Source organism: Puntigrus tetrazona, chromosome 24, assembly GCF_018831695.1.
Source record: "Puntigrus tetrazona isolate hp1 chromosome 24, ASM1883169v1, whole genome shotgun sequence".
NCBI lineage: Eukaryota > Metazoa > Chordata > Actinopteri > Cypriniformes > Cyprinidae > Puntigrus > Puntigrus tetrazona.
In genome coordinates this window covers 14387477-14404063 of record NC_056722.1, presented here as the reverse complement: position 1 = coordinate 14404063, position 16587 = coordinate 14387477, and the positions used below count along the sequence as shown (strand labels likewise).

The window sequence follows — 16587 nt, the reverse complement described above, 5'->3', positions numbered from 1 at the left end:
TGATTAACAACATTCTTCAGAATTCTCATACAGTTTGAATTAACTCGAAAAAATGCTGACAGAATTCAATGCGTCATTGTCGAATGAAAGTTTTCATTTAACTCAGTTTCGTGGCAGTACACGTGAGTGCGCTGTATCGGATTCATATCTATAACACAGTGGAAAAAGCATGCATTTGTTCGTTCTTGCGAGTGTTAAAGCTGTCTTGTCTTTCTGACAGGCCCTCCTCAAGAAAACATGGCAAACCCTAAAGAGAAAACTCCCATGTGTTTGGTGAATGAGTTAGCCCGTTTCAACAGGATTCAACCTCAATACAAGTTGCTGAATGAGAAAGGGCCAGCACATGCTAAGGTATTGTTAATGAAGGACCGTCGTCGTTAATAAAAGGAATATTTATAATATTCTGCACTCAAATCACGTCTGTCAAGATCTATCAGTTGATCCTTTAGGTCTTTTGCTGCCAAAAGCTGTTACAACAGCTTAGTAAGTAAGGGATAATGTACGGTCTTTATTGCAAAACATTGTTGCATCGTCTTAAAAGCTTTTATTTTTCCATAACCGTTTGCTGACTTTACATTATTTCATTAATTATGTGGCTGCTTGGCAGATAAAAATATCGATTTGAGTGGAAGTTATTTTATTGTGGAAAACTTTCACTGTGTTATAAGTCTAGAAATCCTGCTGGATTGTATGTGCAGATCTTCACGGTGCAGCTGTGCTTGGGAAACCAGGTATGGGAGTCAGAAGGCAGCAGTATCAAAAAGGCTCAGCACTCTGCAGCTACCAAGGCCCTGACAGAGAGCGTCCTGCCCCGGCCTCCTCCCCGCTCACCTAAAGCCGACAGCAACAGCAACCCAGGTACCGGTGTGGCACATTGACACGCTTGGACTTCAAAAAGGTGGTCCAGAGTGGTGTTACAGGTCCGTCCACTGAAACCACTGTGGTCTGGTTTCACAGACGGGGCTTAAACTGAGCCAGGATTAGGCCAGAGTTCAATTAGGACAAGTCATTTTTTATAAACGTTCCTTAAACATACTCGTGTGCATCTTGAGACAAAACTAAACCGTTTGTGATCGGAGAAACAACAAACAAGCACTGCTGGACGCTGCTCAAAACTCCCTTTTGAATAGTCAGCAGCAAATCCTTTAAATATGAAAACATGGATACTTACAGGCCGAGTCAGAAATGCCAGACCGTGCTTGCGAACTCGGATTTGCACTCTTTTAATTCGTAGAGATATTTAGATAATGCAAATTAAAGATCTGAATGTTTAAAAAATATTATAGTTCTGTCAAGCAATTAATCATGATTAATCGCTTCCAAAATAAAAGTTTTTGTTTGTGCTTCCTACAATCCTACATTCAGCGAGGGTCCAGAGTTTAATCTTAAAGCAACCGATTATATTTTGATCGTTTAGGCGCTATGAATATTATTGCCAAATGAAGGATGCTAAAATGTTTTTAATTTTATACATTATCCATCTATTTGCTTTTCGCAGGCAGCATCACTCCTACAGTGGAGTTGAATGGCTTGGCCATGAAGCGAGGGGAGCCAGCTATCTACAGACCCCTGGACCCCAAACCCATTCCCAACTACAGAGCCAATTACAACTTTAGAGGAATGTTCAACCAGAGGTACGTCCTTCAGCCTGAGCGTATGTGATTTTTCAGTGCTGAGAGTTGATATGTTGCTTTAAAATTCCTCCCTGGAACTGTTATTGTGATTTAATGTTATTATCCGGTAGATGCATTATTTGCCTTTGCTGCCATCTAGTGGTATCACACTGGTGTTATAGCAAACATAAAAATCATGACGTGCATTTAAGTGAACTCAGAATAGGGTGTGATTTTAAAGATTAACTACTGTATTCACTGTATAAAATGTCTAATATGTGATTTTGTACTTGGCTTTGATTGTTGGTTAAGAGGCAACTTATGGGAACATTAAAAGGTGTTCTGCTCATTACCATTAGGTGGCACTATTGCTCTATTTTTTCCTCAGGCCTTACGAGTTCAGACTTTTTGCTTCACTCACTCAAATTTTTACACTGGATTTCGAAAGGCAACACAGGTTTCTGGTCTAGAAACCTAAAAGTAAACACAACTGCTCTTAATACAATATACTGAAAAGGATTAATGTGTGACATGTTTGGATGATGTGCTTTCTTTTGGAAAAAACGGACTTGTCTGCATAGTTTGAGTGTTATTATTTTCATATTATTATAAAGATTTTGATAGTATATTTTGTTGGTTTGTGTTCCTAACTGCCAACAATATCACCGTGAACAACTGAATTTGTATTTAATGTTGCCTTGGTTGTATTTTATTGAATCTTGCTAAAGTTTAGCTCGTGGTTTTTGAAGCTAAAGGCACGTCACGTGGCCTCTCCATGCTAGCATCTGTCCCATTGGAATTGTGCTGCAAAATATCAAATAAAATAAAATTTGTCTAGCATTTGAGTGCGCGTTTAGCTCCGTATCAACAGCATCTATTTGTTTCAGCAGAATCTTTAGATTTGCTGTTTGTTAGTCGAGTTTATTCCAGCTAAACCGGCGAGGATGAAAAGAAACGCTAACGCTAAAGCAACGTCGATGCTAATCGGAAAACTACACTGCATTACAAGAAGCACATTACACCTTAATCCTGCCGTCATTTGAAGCTTATATTTAGACGTTCGCTTTCGATTGAAGCTCAACGGACACTGCGAGAACAAAGACGACGAGGGAAACCCGAGCCTTGTATTGCTAAGATCTCAGCCTGATATCAAAAAGAGTTAAAGGGCCTGCGTGTAGTGATTTTATGGAAAAAAATGTATATATGTTTCTCCGCTGCACATCTAGAATTTCTGTGATGTAGTCTTTGAAATAGTAATACAACAAGGAGCCAAAGTAAATCGGATCCTTGTTGCGATTACATCATTTTGATGCGGAGCCTGGCCGGAGACCACCGTGGGGGACTGTTGCAGATATTAAGGGTGTTGCGTATGAATTATACTCTTAAGTCTTTCGTCTCTCTTCACGTTCACAGATCCTCTCTGAGGTCTTACAGGCCTCGCATAATTTAAACATTCAGCAGTCGCCTAATTATCGCCGTGTAGTTTATGGGTTTATTAAAATATCGATAAGAATAATGGCGTTGCAGCGGTGAATTGAAGGATCATGAGATTGAGAGCAGTGACGGGTGTATCTGAATTTGTATGCTTTAATCGGAAAGGGGAATCGATTAGCAAAACTGTATTTCGATTTATGCAGCTGTGCTTTAAGGGGAAGATTTTTTTCGAGTTGTGAAATCAGAGTAAGCTTGATATGAGCTTCTGTAGACAGATCTTATCTTATATTTGAATACACCATGAGTTGACAGGCAGAGTTAATAAAGAAGATGTGGGACTGATGCTGTTACGTTGGCCTGACGTTGTGCTGTTCTTAGCTTGGTGTAGCACCTCTACTGCTCTGCATATCCCTATGAAGGATTTTTATGATCATGAAATCTAAATGAAAGTTTTTTTGTTTAATTAAATTAAATTAAATAAATGAACTAAAAAAAAAAAAAACTAAATTTTACTGACTTACTGGGAAATATTAAGCAAATCTATTCAAGTGTGTTAAAAAACAGCTAAAAAACACCCGTAAGTAAGTGCATTTATCATTGCTTTAAAAGTTTAGTTTTAATAATAATTAGCTGTTTATCAAGTGTCATGTAAATACTTTATGTATCTATTTTTTGGCATATTTGGACTAAAGGGCTTAGATAATGTTGTAGCTTGGTTTTGTCTACCATATATACATGCGTCATGTGCTCAACATTGTAAAGGTTTGGGGTTGTTTTTTCATGGTTTTAAAGGATGTCTCTTTGGCTCACAGTGCCTGCATTTATTTGATCTATAATACAGTAAATTTAAAAATATTCTTTTAATGTCAAACAATTAATCATGATTAATTGCATCCAAAATAAATGTTTTTGTTTACATAATAAATTTACATAGAATACATATTTATATTTTGTATAAGTACAAACACATGTATATGTTTGTTTTTTTTAAGGAAAAAATGGTTTATATATTAAATATATTTATATATATATATAGTGTAAAATATAATAATAAATATATTAATGTTCTAAATATGTGTGTGTGTGTTTATATATACAAAATGAATTAAAACAGTACACATACACACATTATGTAAACAAAAACATTTAGTTTGAATAATCGCTGTTAATCATTTGGCAGCACTAATTCATTTGAAATCATTCCTGATCTGCTGATTTGGTGCTCATGAAACATTTTATTATTATTATTATTATTATTATTATTATTATTATTATAGTTGTGCTGCTTAATATTTTTGTTAAAAGTCACACATTTTCTACTTGGATAAATAAAAAGAACACTATTTATTTGAAATTGAATTTTTTTTGTGATATTATAAATCACTTGCAATCAATTTAAAGCATCCATGCTAGATAAAACAAATTAATTTCTGAAAATAAATGATTTAGCAAATGTTTTTTCTAAATATAAAAGATTAATACCAAATTTCTAATAGGTAGTGTTTACTTGGACTTAAAGATGAAGACATGGTTGTGATGTTAACAAATGTACATATTTACACACAACTGTACATTCTCATTACGATCAGCTCATGCTTCATGCCCTCTCTCAGTCCCATCGAGACCGCAGCTGTGCAGATTAGCAAAAGAACCCTTTCTGAGAACCAAATCACGTACCCAAGAGCTGCAGCTCCTCATTATCCCAGCTTAGTTAGACTAAAGACCAAATCTGGACTCGGCTTATCCAATCACGTGTGTATCTGAGTTGGAACTGAGCTGCAGTCAGGTAGCTTCACACAGTTACCTCATTCATCCAGGCCTTTGCTCTTTGTGACTAACACCAGGCTTTGTGCTCCTAACAACATCTTCTTTGGAGAGCGCTTGCATTCTTTCAGAGTCGAAATTTGGATGGGTCTTTTCCGGGACGACCTCACCTTCTCTCATTTGGGCATGACAGTAACATTGCGTCGGCGCTTAACTGTAACAATAATGAGGATAATTGCTGTGGAGCCTCTCCTGTGATATTTCCTGGTCTGATATTGAGCTGTGGCTGAAATGACTGGAAGCTCAGAGCAGGAGAGTTTGCTAGGTGAGCTTGTGTAGTGGAGGTGGAAATGCGTCACTGTCTAGGCCAGATCAGCGCCTTGGTTTGTTTTGATTGCAATAAAGATAACGTGGCTCATGGGTACGGTTGGCGCGATACCTCTGATATCTCCATATCCATAGTAAATACATGCCTCCATACAAACAGATGATAAGTAGTCCAGTAAATATGCATACTAGATTTGCATATCAAATAAACGACTTGAATATCTCTCTCTCTCTTTGTGTGTGTATATATATATATATATATATATATATATATATATATATATATATATATATATATATATATATATATATATATATATAATGAATAGAATGTACAAAAAGCATTCATTTAATAAAATGTATCAATTAATGGGTTATTAAACTGTATTTTCACTTTGGGTTTGCAGATAAATGAAAATTTGAATTCCAGTTTTTGTGTATGGAATTCTTTCCATTTTTCATCATACATATCTATGAACGATTGTCAGAATAAACACAGTTTTCTTTGACAAATCATGAAGTACTTTTTTTTAACTTTCACAGACTGTAGTGTGCGTAGTATTTAAAGTTTAAAATGTACTTTTTTTTTTCAACCATGCACCACACAACCTTACATGAAGAGCAGAGATAGAAAGAAATGTCATTTCGAAACCTGTTACAGTATGCCCCTCAGAATGAGATTGGTCTTTCATAACAACCAACAAATGTTTCATTTTTAGTTCTTTTGTGGCACCTGCTTCTCCTTTCTGTAGCTTATCTGAGGGTACTGGGAAATCAAGTGATGATTTATATTTGTGGCATGGCTGTTGGCGAGATAAGATGGTAAAAGCATGGCGGTTTTCTCAACACCAACTCCCTCAATCAACCACACTTTTGCTACAAAGAATACATTGTGTAGTCAGTACACTATCTTTTCTGTTTTCAGTATTTCATGGTTTCTCATCAAAATGAGTTTTTGTAAAAGGGGAAGTCTTTGTTGACTGGAATTGATTTATCTTTCCTGTAACATCTGAGTCATGTTTTAGGAATGATGTCTGTCACTGCCAGACATGCCAGAGATAAAGCCGGTGACCATGACTGGCATTAATATAGACATAAATGGAAACTTATGCCCAAAATAGAGCTCTGCATAATGACGGAAGAAATCTTCAGGCCTCTCATGAATTCATAAAACGGTTAGGTATGATCATTTTAAACACCCTTCACCAAAGAGTGTCTTGTGAATTACTGTTTGCATCTGTCTATTTAACGCTTACTTAGCTTGACAGTTAAGATCTTCATGTTGCCAAGTCAGGCACATGCTGGCGAACCCCAATTTCTGAAACTTTTTATGACGATTTTAGGCAAATAGGTCAACTTTATCTTATATTGTTCTACGGCAGAAGTGGGGGACTTGAGTCACATGACTTTTACTTGAGTCTGTAATTTAAGTACTTGCTTGACTAAATAAAGAAAATGACTTGGACATGAGATCCAGTGACTCGAGACTTGGCTTGACCTGACCTTTATGACTCGACAAGACTCGACTTTGTAATTATTATTATATTTATTATTGTAAATTATTGCGACATCGTTCGTTAAATAAAACGCAAGACACTGAACCAGCGGCAGAAGAGATCCGAGTCTGCTCAGTTCAAGAACAAATACAGGGAGAGAGAATCTTCTGAGAAGTCTGCCATGAAATTAAAGTGATTTATAAATGATTAAATATGCTGTCGTTTGCCTCTCAAAGCAGCACTTTGGTGTCAAGTATTTCAATATATGTAATTGTGCCACGGAAACCATTAGTGATTAGTTTCTATTGTACTCAAAATCCAAGATATATTATCAAAAAACCCTAGTATGAGTTTTTATATTCATAACATACAATATTTAGTAATATTTTCAGCGCGGCGTCTCTAAGCAACACACTAAATATTGAATGAATCCAGGGGTTTGAACGAATCGGTCGAGTGATTCAGTGGCCCATTCTTGCTTGTTTATGAACGAATCAGTTCTGAAAGAATCGATTCAATGAACACTTCTGTGATAAAGCAGTGATTTGCGTCCGTTACTAGCGGCATTAATGTCATAGAGTAGGCCTATCATTTAATTTCATATTTCTCTATAGCATTTTATTAATTAAGTCTCAACAGAAAAAGCTGAAATCAAAAATGAAACGAAACAAAAAGCTTAGGTTTTTAACCATGACCTATATGCGGTTAAAATGTCCATTTTATTTTAAAATAAGGGGTGATTTGTAGTCAGCAGATTGTTTTAAAATGAATCACATGTATTATTACACAGACATTTTTTAGCGTGCTCCCGGACCGAATCCCAGTATTTAGTGCAAAATTATTTTCAAACATCTGTTGAATGTTATCCGTATCTCCCAGGATGGTTGAACTCCAAATAACATAAATATGAGCTAAAAATACGTGTCTTGTCTTTTCATCAATATTTTCTCAATTACGGAGATACAATCTGTATACAAAGTAGTGTTTTTGTCTACATTCAACGTGTTATATTTAATTATACGTTTTAAATAATAATGTTGTGAAGTTCTGAGGGAGAAAGAATAAGAATAATGCCAAAAAAAAGCCTAGAGTGCAAGAACGTACACGTTACCCAACCACCGAATTTACAAGAGACGCACGCATAGCTGAAAACTAGGCCTCCAATTACCTTCTGTATGATGTCATGTTAATAATCGAGTAATTTCACACGCAAGTAATCATTAACTAGTGGCGAGCAGTATACTCGTATAAAGACCTACCAAACGGCTCTTTGGAGAATCCATTAAGCATTCCAGCAATATGATGTCTGCGTCCAGACGCACATCCACGAGGCTGCCAGAATCCACAGTTCATAAACGATTTAATAAAAGTGCTGTTATTAGGGTGCTGGACTTCCTCTCATAAGCAACTGCCAGAATAATCACTTGTTTACCAAATATCAGCATCAAATGCAAAAAAATGACCACGGCCTTGCTTCCGTTCGAGACCTTCATCAACGGTTACTCATAAAGCAGAGGTTTATGTGCAGCTCTTGGGCTACCGCGGAAAGCATCCATTCTTTAACTTTCACTTGAACGCAATATGCTTTTAATACCTCGTGGATCACTGATGTGCGTTTTGAAGAGTTTTGCTTTTAATGAAGAGTAAAAGTCACCACTGAAATGCGTGGATCTTTCTACATGATTCCCAAGGGCGTCTGAGTTTGCCATTGCTATGTGGTTTCTAGGGTTTCTGGCTTGGTTGCCAAGCTTATTAGGCAAATGTATTTCTATATCGTCACAAGGGCTGTCGGATCGATTAGAATATTTGAATTGCGATTAACTGTCACGAGTTAACTCTCGATTAATCTCAACTTAATCACACGTTTTCTAAATGTACTTTTAATTTCAAGTTTTTAATGTTCTAATCAAGCGCGTGTAAAAGAACAAATAAGGATGCTTTATGCAATACGTTTATTTTAAACCACAGAGCAGAGTAGACAAGTTTCAAAGGTAATAGATGGGTTTTTTTTTTTTTAGAGAACTTGTTCATGTCTATTAGACACATGAAAAATACTTCACATTATTTCTCTTTCTATGCACTGAGCAAGATAACTTACACAAAGCCTGTTTACATTTTCACAGGACAGGGCAGCTTACTGCTGGAAAATGTACATTTGATCATTTATTATTAGTGAAAAATCTCTGTGCTCACATACTGTATTTTGATACAGCTAAATTCTCAGTAAAACTGTTTTCGTTGCAACCCATTGCAGCTCTCCCTTCCAAGATGTTATTTTACATTCGCGCCGTCATCTGATAAAATCAAATAGGCCGCACATAAAATAGAGACAACAGTAGTGCTGTAATTTCGTATATACTGGAATGAAAAATTAGAGCGTGTACTGGCAAGTCTCAAAAAAGAAAAATAAAGGTTTGCGAAAATCCTAAAAAATTGTCACTTAGGTGCTTAAAAATGAATAAATTAGAAATAAAAAGAGTCGCTGGTTACAAGCAAGTAAATGTGCATTGTGTTATTCACACGTTAGTAAAATTAGTGCCGTTACATGAATTTGCGTTAACACATTAATTTTGACCGCTTTAATTATTACATAAACAAGTATATGATGACAATATTTAATAACAATAATAAAAGAAAAAATTATGTACAAATAAATGGGAAATATAAATATATTTTTACAATATTTATAACGTAGCGTCTGTAGTGTAGTGTTTATTTAAAATTTTTTCTCAGTTATTAGCGTTTATGAATAAGCGTAATAACTGATCCATTACCAGTGTTATTTTCATATTAGATCCTATAATATTTTTAATTAATCTTTTGAGTTTGATTTCAGATGCTTTCAGTTTTAGTTTTCATGCGTTTATTTATTAGCAATTTTGTCACGCATTTTATAGGGCTTCAGAACAATTAATCGTGATTAATGGATACAAAGTAATTTCGTTTGCATACTAGATTCTGTGTAAATTTATCATGCATATGTAAATGAACACACATACATGTAGGCCTGCAAGTATTTTAGATAAATATGCTAGATTTATATATAAAATATTGCTATATAATATCAATTCAATACAAGTGTTAACATACAAACAAAAAAAAAGTTTTTTAATTCATTTAAACTTATTTTAAGTTTTAGATTTTATTTCCAGGTGCTTCAACTTCAACCTATTTCAGTTATTCGCCAAGGCAACACATGCGATTTCCTTTATATCTTTATTCCCATTTAAATGATTGCATCTTCTTAGCATGTTTGCAGTCATCTACATCCCAGCTGCAGAGCTGCTCCACATAATGGATCTCCCAGGTCAAATGAGGTCTTTCCGTGTGAGTTGGAGCGCTGTCAGGCTAGCTCATTGTTCTGGAGGTCTCATGGTCAGCCCAGCTGTTTGTGGTCCAGCCTCATACTTGCGGTTTGTTAGCATGAATCACTCCAAAACTCACATTCATATTAAAAGGCTGGACCAGAAACACCTTCGTAGATTCGACGGTTCCTTTTCCGCTGTTATCTCGTTCCGTCCCGCGGTGCGTCAGTGGATGGCTTCCTCTAAATGACGAGGTGTGGGGTGTTTGTTGGAAATGTGTGTTTTGGAGTGCTCTGCCGCGGCCCTCCCTGTTGTTGCTCAAGCCATGCGCTTTCCTTCGCACATAGGAGGGGCTGCTATGAAAATGCTTTTTTTTTTTTTTTTTTTTTTTTTGATGGCGGTGGCATTGTTTTGTTTGGGCGAGTCATTAATGTGGCTCGCAGTCAGAGGACAGCTGCTTGTCTTTGAGTCATACAGCTCGTTTCTCTTCTGTGTTTGGCTCCAGGTGCTCGCTGCTTTACAGAGCCACACAGGTGCGTCTCACATGAGGTCCGTTTCAGTGACCGTACTTCTGTATGGTTTGATCTCTCATGGCAAACATCCAAGCTGTACGGTAAAGCAAACATTGTGAGACTGCTTTTAAGTAACTCTCATGAAAATAAACACTGAACCGTCATGAACAAAAACAAAACAAAAACCGAAACAAGACAGATAATATTTTATCATAGTTTTAGTTCATATTCGAATAAAGTTTTATATAGTCATTTTTATTTATTTTAAATGTTAACATTTTTATTAAATATTATTGTTTTTGATTTACTTTTATTTGTTTCATTTCTTTTGCGAATCAGTATTTTGTGAATATTTTTGCCTGCTTTATTAAAATTAAAAATGTTTTTGTTTATTTTATGTAAATTATATATGTATATGTTTTAGGTTAGTTAACAAGCAACATGTTAAAAAATTGCTCTCTTCTCTAAAATCTTGCCTGCTGGACAAAAACCCAGATTAGAGCCATATGGCCTAGAAACTATCCAGAACAACCTAGCAACCACATAGCAAGATTCTGAAAGCCCTCAAAACACCTTAAGATACTTAAGAAAGCACCACCTGTTTTATAATTGTGTGCTAGTCAAATGTTCTTGGCATCGCAATTGCAGGTAACATCTTCCAATAAATTGCATTTTAAAAAAAAAAAAAAAAAAAAAAAAAGGTAAATGTTTTGATCACAGCAGTTGCTACTGTCTTAATTAAAACAATCATCTACTAGCGTTTAAACTAATGTCGTTAATGAGGACAGAAGCAGCTGTGCCGGGCATAAGTCCAGCTTAAAACCGCGGTGCCAAAGTTGCTTCATTAGCAGTAAATCAACTGACACTAAGTGCTTTTAGTCCTATCTGAAGAGTTACATCAACCACTGCCTCTTTCTGCAAATGAGAAGGACCTGAAGTCCAATTAAATCTCAAGATGTGCAAATACAGTCTAATTAAGCCAGCGTGTCATTTTTAATCAGTCGTAAAGAATCGGGGAGGGTTGGAATTTGACTCGCCGCTGCATTTTTGAAGTGATAAAATGGGGGAAACCCACTGATTAACCAGCAGAGAGCTTTGTAATCTCATGTTTGCAAGAAGAACCATAACACGCACTCCAGAGGAATTTGGCTTTAGCTGACCTTTAATTAAAGTTATAAACGCAAAAGCTCTGTACTGTGTCATCCGAAAGGCAGATCTGGCTTTTAAGGGGCCTTTCGAAGGGGTATTTGGATTATTTTGCTGTTTTGGCTGTATACTATATTGTTATGGACCTTCAACCTCTGCTATAGCCCAATTAACGCCGGACCATGAATATGTAGCCGTGATTTTATGCAGTTTTCTGATCCAGCGTGGATTAGAGTCAGCACCACCTGCCGATTTATTACAATACTTGTTATGAAAAGATGCCTTTTGTAGTACTTCAATGCCAGCCCGCTATTTGTTTCCTGCATTGTGTCGTTCATACAAAAATTCTGATTAAAAAAAGCCCCATGGTGCCACAGCCTGTGCTGTTGTATGTCAGTGGAAGGTGTTTTTAAAGACGTCACACATCTTCCTTTCTTCACGGGGGGTTTAGTTTGTTTCATGCCTGCTGCCTTCCCATGTCCCCTCCTGGGACATGTCTCATGTAGGAGGTCTTCACCCCCTGATGATAAACCTTTTGTGGTCCAGTGGGACGCTATGCAGTATTATTATTATTTAAAAAAAAAAAAATCTCCAGCAATGCCAATTGACACTTGGAGGGGTGAATGGGAGGAAGTACCCGTGTTTTCTCTCGTCTCTCAGGGGGACGGGGGTGTTGGAAGTTAATCTGTGCAATCTGGAGATGAGCGGTTTCCAGGGACTGTTAGATAAAATACAACTGTCCTGTTGACCGGGATGAAGGAGTTTTGCAAGGCTTGAGATTCACAGAGATTGGTTGTTTGGTGTGCTGGACATTGACTGTGACGTAGCATGTCAGTACTATATTGGTTAACGGCCCATTATGAGAGGTTTTTCAAATGTATTGGTATTTTGATACAGGGTATTTAATTGTTTGTGGTCATTTAAATGACCAGCATTCACTTAGTTAAGGTCGTTGAAAATTGAGTTGGAAATTTTTGCATGTTAAAAAATAATGACCTCAGGGTGTCATGTTTAAACACTGTCTCTGAAACTTTCATCTGTCATTTTAAAAATACGGATCAATTTATTTTTCTGCATTTCTTTTGTCCTGTACATTGTACTACTGTGTTATTGTTAACAGAAACAAATACTACAACTATTTTTTTAAATGTGAAATAAATACAGCTGAAAAAAAGAAATATATTAAATGAAAAACTTTTCTGAACTAACTAACAGTTCTGAACTAAAATTAAAATAAAAACTGAAAATAGAATCATTAAATGAAAAACATTTTACCTTATAATGGAATGTTTATTACACTAAAATGATGAATTCATGTGTGGATATATTTAAGCTTTTAGTTTTTTAATTTTTAATTCATTAAATTGATTTAATTTTAATATTAGTGATTTATTAATTATCGTATGAAAACAAAAAAAGCTGCTTATTGCATAAGCCAAAGTTTTGATATCTCAAACATCTGCACTATTTTATACGGCCAAGCACCACCACTTCTTTGGAAGGTGTCAAAATCAAGTAATTCTTTTTTTTCGTTTCCGCAATGACATATGCTGTAGCTCTGCTACTACATTAACTCATTATTTGCTCACACGAAAGTCACTTTCAAACCAAGCATTTTTTTGTTTTGCACGGATCCCTACTGAAACACTGGATTTCATCTGGAGAGAACCATTTGTGGGTCAGTCAGGCCGTTTTATCATTCATCTGGAGAAGCTGTAACACCTGTTAGCATGTTAATACGCTTTCTCTCTAATCCTCACAGGATTTTCAGTATTCTACGCCGAGAATTCACAAGTGATGTGTATCCATGTCAATGTAAAGGAGAACGTAACTGTGTTCGGGGCCTCCTGTTAGCAGTTAAAAAAGCAAGAGATAGATTGAAGTCATCAGAGTCCCAGCATGTGCGGCTAGCTCTTACTTAAGGTTAGCAACACACTGATGATCAATCAATGATGAGAAAGAGAGATAGTCTGGCACGTTGCCTGGCTGTTAAAAAGCCTGTCCAGGTGACTGATCAGTAGTCAAGACCCTGTCTGTCCTTTCTACTGTGTTTACACAAAGTCAGTGTACAACCAGTTCGCTTGGCGGCCATCTTGGAAACAAGCATTAGGCAGTTATTTCTACTTAAGCTCAAATAATTTACAGTGCAGGTTTGACAGAACACTCCACTTTGTTTGAAAATCCCCCAGAGTTAAACAGTTGAGTTTTACTGTTTTTGAATCCATTTAGCCGAACTACAGATCTAGCGATAGCATTTTAACATAGCTTAGCATAGACAATTGAATCTGATTAGACCAGAAGCATCTTGTTTAAAAATGTCCAAAGAGTTTCAATATTTTTTGTTTGTAAAGCGTGACGCTTCTGTAGGTCTAAGACCAACAAAAAGGCGGATATGATTAGGAACTATACTGTCATTTTGGTGTAAAAATCAATATTAATATTTTATTAATAAAAAGCAAAGTATACTTTTGTTCTACTCATTCAAAAACTTTTTTTATTTCTTTCCCCTGCTGTCAGATTTACTGCTTATCTCTTCACTAAAGCGCACACATGAAGACTAACCAGTCACCTTCGTTGTTTTAGTTGCTATCATGCCGCGCCGCATATTTTCTGGATGCAATACATCAATGATGATATGCGGTCCCAAATGCTTCATTCATCAAAACCATACCTCTGACATTTTTTCACAGCTTCTAAAGCTGTAGAAAAGATCGCCAATACATCCTGGCCAATGGTGAAACATAATCCGACATCTGGGCCAAGGAACTCCGCTCGAGATTTGGGCGTGAGCCTCCTCCCGAGGGAGTTGAGGTGGATTTGTGCTTGAATAACTACAGGAAGGGAGTCTAGTCTTGTTTTTGAAAGGATATATGAGCATTTGTTACAAAATAGTGTGTTTGGGATGATCCATGACTCTTCGTTGTGCGATGAAACTTGAGGGAGTAGTCGTACGCGTCAATCAGCATCATTAGTCACGAATCAAATGCTCATTTGTTGACTATGTTCCAGATTAGAAAGAGTTTTTACATAATAACGTATATTGTTTCATGACGTGTAATTGCTTTCTTCCTTAAAAATGTGACAGGTGTGACTAGGCGATATGAATTTTATATCATGACATTAGTCATTTTGTTTCATGGTAATGATATTTATTACACGGCTTTGTGAAATACTCGATTGTGATTGGTCAGTCACCACATTCTAAGGTTTGTTATTCCCAGATAACAACTGGTAAAACTAACAACACAGGCTAGCCTGGGTACTATGAACATCTTGACATTTGCTGACAGTTTGGCACCATTTTGTGTCTTAAAACGCTTAACCACGAGTTAAAATGTAGCATTGTTAAAAAATAATTGAATAATAATTAAATAAACTTAATTGTTTACTTTTGTGGCAGGAAGCCATATAATAAGCCCTTTGCGTCGGGCTGGCGATAAGCCTGTCAGGCTTTATTCTGCGATAACAACCTGCTGGATGTACTTTATTCCTTATATATCACAATATAATTATTTTTGCTGTAAAGTCTTCATGAACAATTTCAGTTAAACTTTATTTAGTTAACTACATGACGCAGGGTTAGGGGTAGGTTCAGGGCTAGTGCTGGTTATTACTAGTTATTTTAATTACTTCAGGAAGTGCATAGTATGAACATGAGAAACAGGAATGAAATAAAGTGCTTCTGAAACATAATTCTTGCCACCATTGTCAATATTACAAAAAGAAAAGCTAAAGACAGCGCTTCAATAAGAAACTAAGCAAAACAACAGGACAAAATATACCATAGAACAAATAAGAAATGCTAAGTAATCAAAAGTATAAAAACATTGCATATTCTTCACTTTGTAAATTAAATAGAAATTTGTTGTTTGATTATGAATGAAAGACAGCAGGAATATCAGACTGCTGTCACTTTAAGAACCGCCTAGTCCCATTATATTGTTACACATGTGTTTTTTTTTCTCAGCTGTTTGTTTTCACTTAACCTAAATTACTTTGTTTACGAGAAGATGGGCATTTTAGCACATACAAGTGTGTGTATTTAACTGTTGACGGCCTATAAAGTGGTAAAAATAACTTTGTTCAATACTCCCGCGGTCTCTCTGACAGAAACAGCACACACATATAGCCAAGTTAATTCTTTCTCGTTTCTAAGGCTTGACATCATCTGCTTTTAAACTGTAATGCTTAAAACAATAGAAACAATAATCCAAAATCTCTACTGGTGCGCGCGACGTTGATTGGATTCGATGTTTTCCCTTTCCTCTGAAGTGACAATATACAGAATCTAAATGAAGGCTGTCCCATCTAATGTATTCTGTGAAATCAAGGATTAATTAAGATGGCTTGCAGGAAAGTATATTGTACAATCACAAATCACTCTATTAAAAACTTGGAAATGTCATCTAAATGCTGAGTCAAAAGTTTTGGACCCCACAGTTTGTGTGTAGCTATGCATGATTGTAGTATATTACATCAATTTGGATAAATAATAAATAGTATTATTGTAACATTTTACTGTAAAATAGTGGTCAAGAAAAAGTTTTTGTGTTTCACCAAAAAAAGAAACTTGTACACTTTTGGAATGACATTAGAGTGAGCAAATTATGACAGAATCAAAATTTTTGGGTGACGTCTTTTAAATGGTACAGTCTTTCTGATTGTGGCTCAATGGGTGATCCATTTTACAAATGAGCTTTTCTTTTGAAAGCACATCTTCAAAGTGTTTTTTGGTAGTCGTTCGCTGTGAGTTATAAATTTATTGAGTCATTCCACGTCTCTTTTCATCATCCCTTCACACGCATAAATAAAAGACAACGCTAATGTTTGCCTTCCAGTGGGTTTCTCTCCCTGTCCTCTCACTAGGTGTTCCCAGCTTTGGCTTGTGTTCCTTTCTAATGCAGACCAGACAGGCCTGGCTGGTGTGTGTGCTGATAGATTATTGGGTCTAATGTGGCTCAGAGTGTGTCAGCAACGACTTTCCCACGTT

At 36.1% G+C, this 16587-nt stretch overlaps 1 protein-coding gene across 2 annotated transcripts in view; it reads left to right on the top strand.

Moving 5' to 3' along the window:
* The window catches only part of stau2 (staufen double-stranded RNA binding protein 2), an 89373-nt gene that overhangs the window by 2770 nt on the left and 70016 nt on the right, over positions 1-16587 (top strand). For both annotated transcript variants that reach the window (XM_043225613.1, XM_043225612.1), the window contains exons 3-5: positions 221-351; positions 699-858; positions 1499-1634. In XM_043225613.1, the coding sequence (XP_043081548.1) occupies positions 221-351; positions 699-858; positions 1499-1634 (427 nt within the window). The remainder of the gene's footprint in view (positions 1-220; positions 352-698; positions 859-1498; positions 1635-16587) is intronic.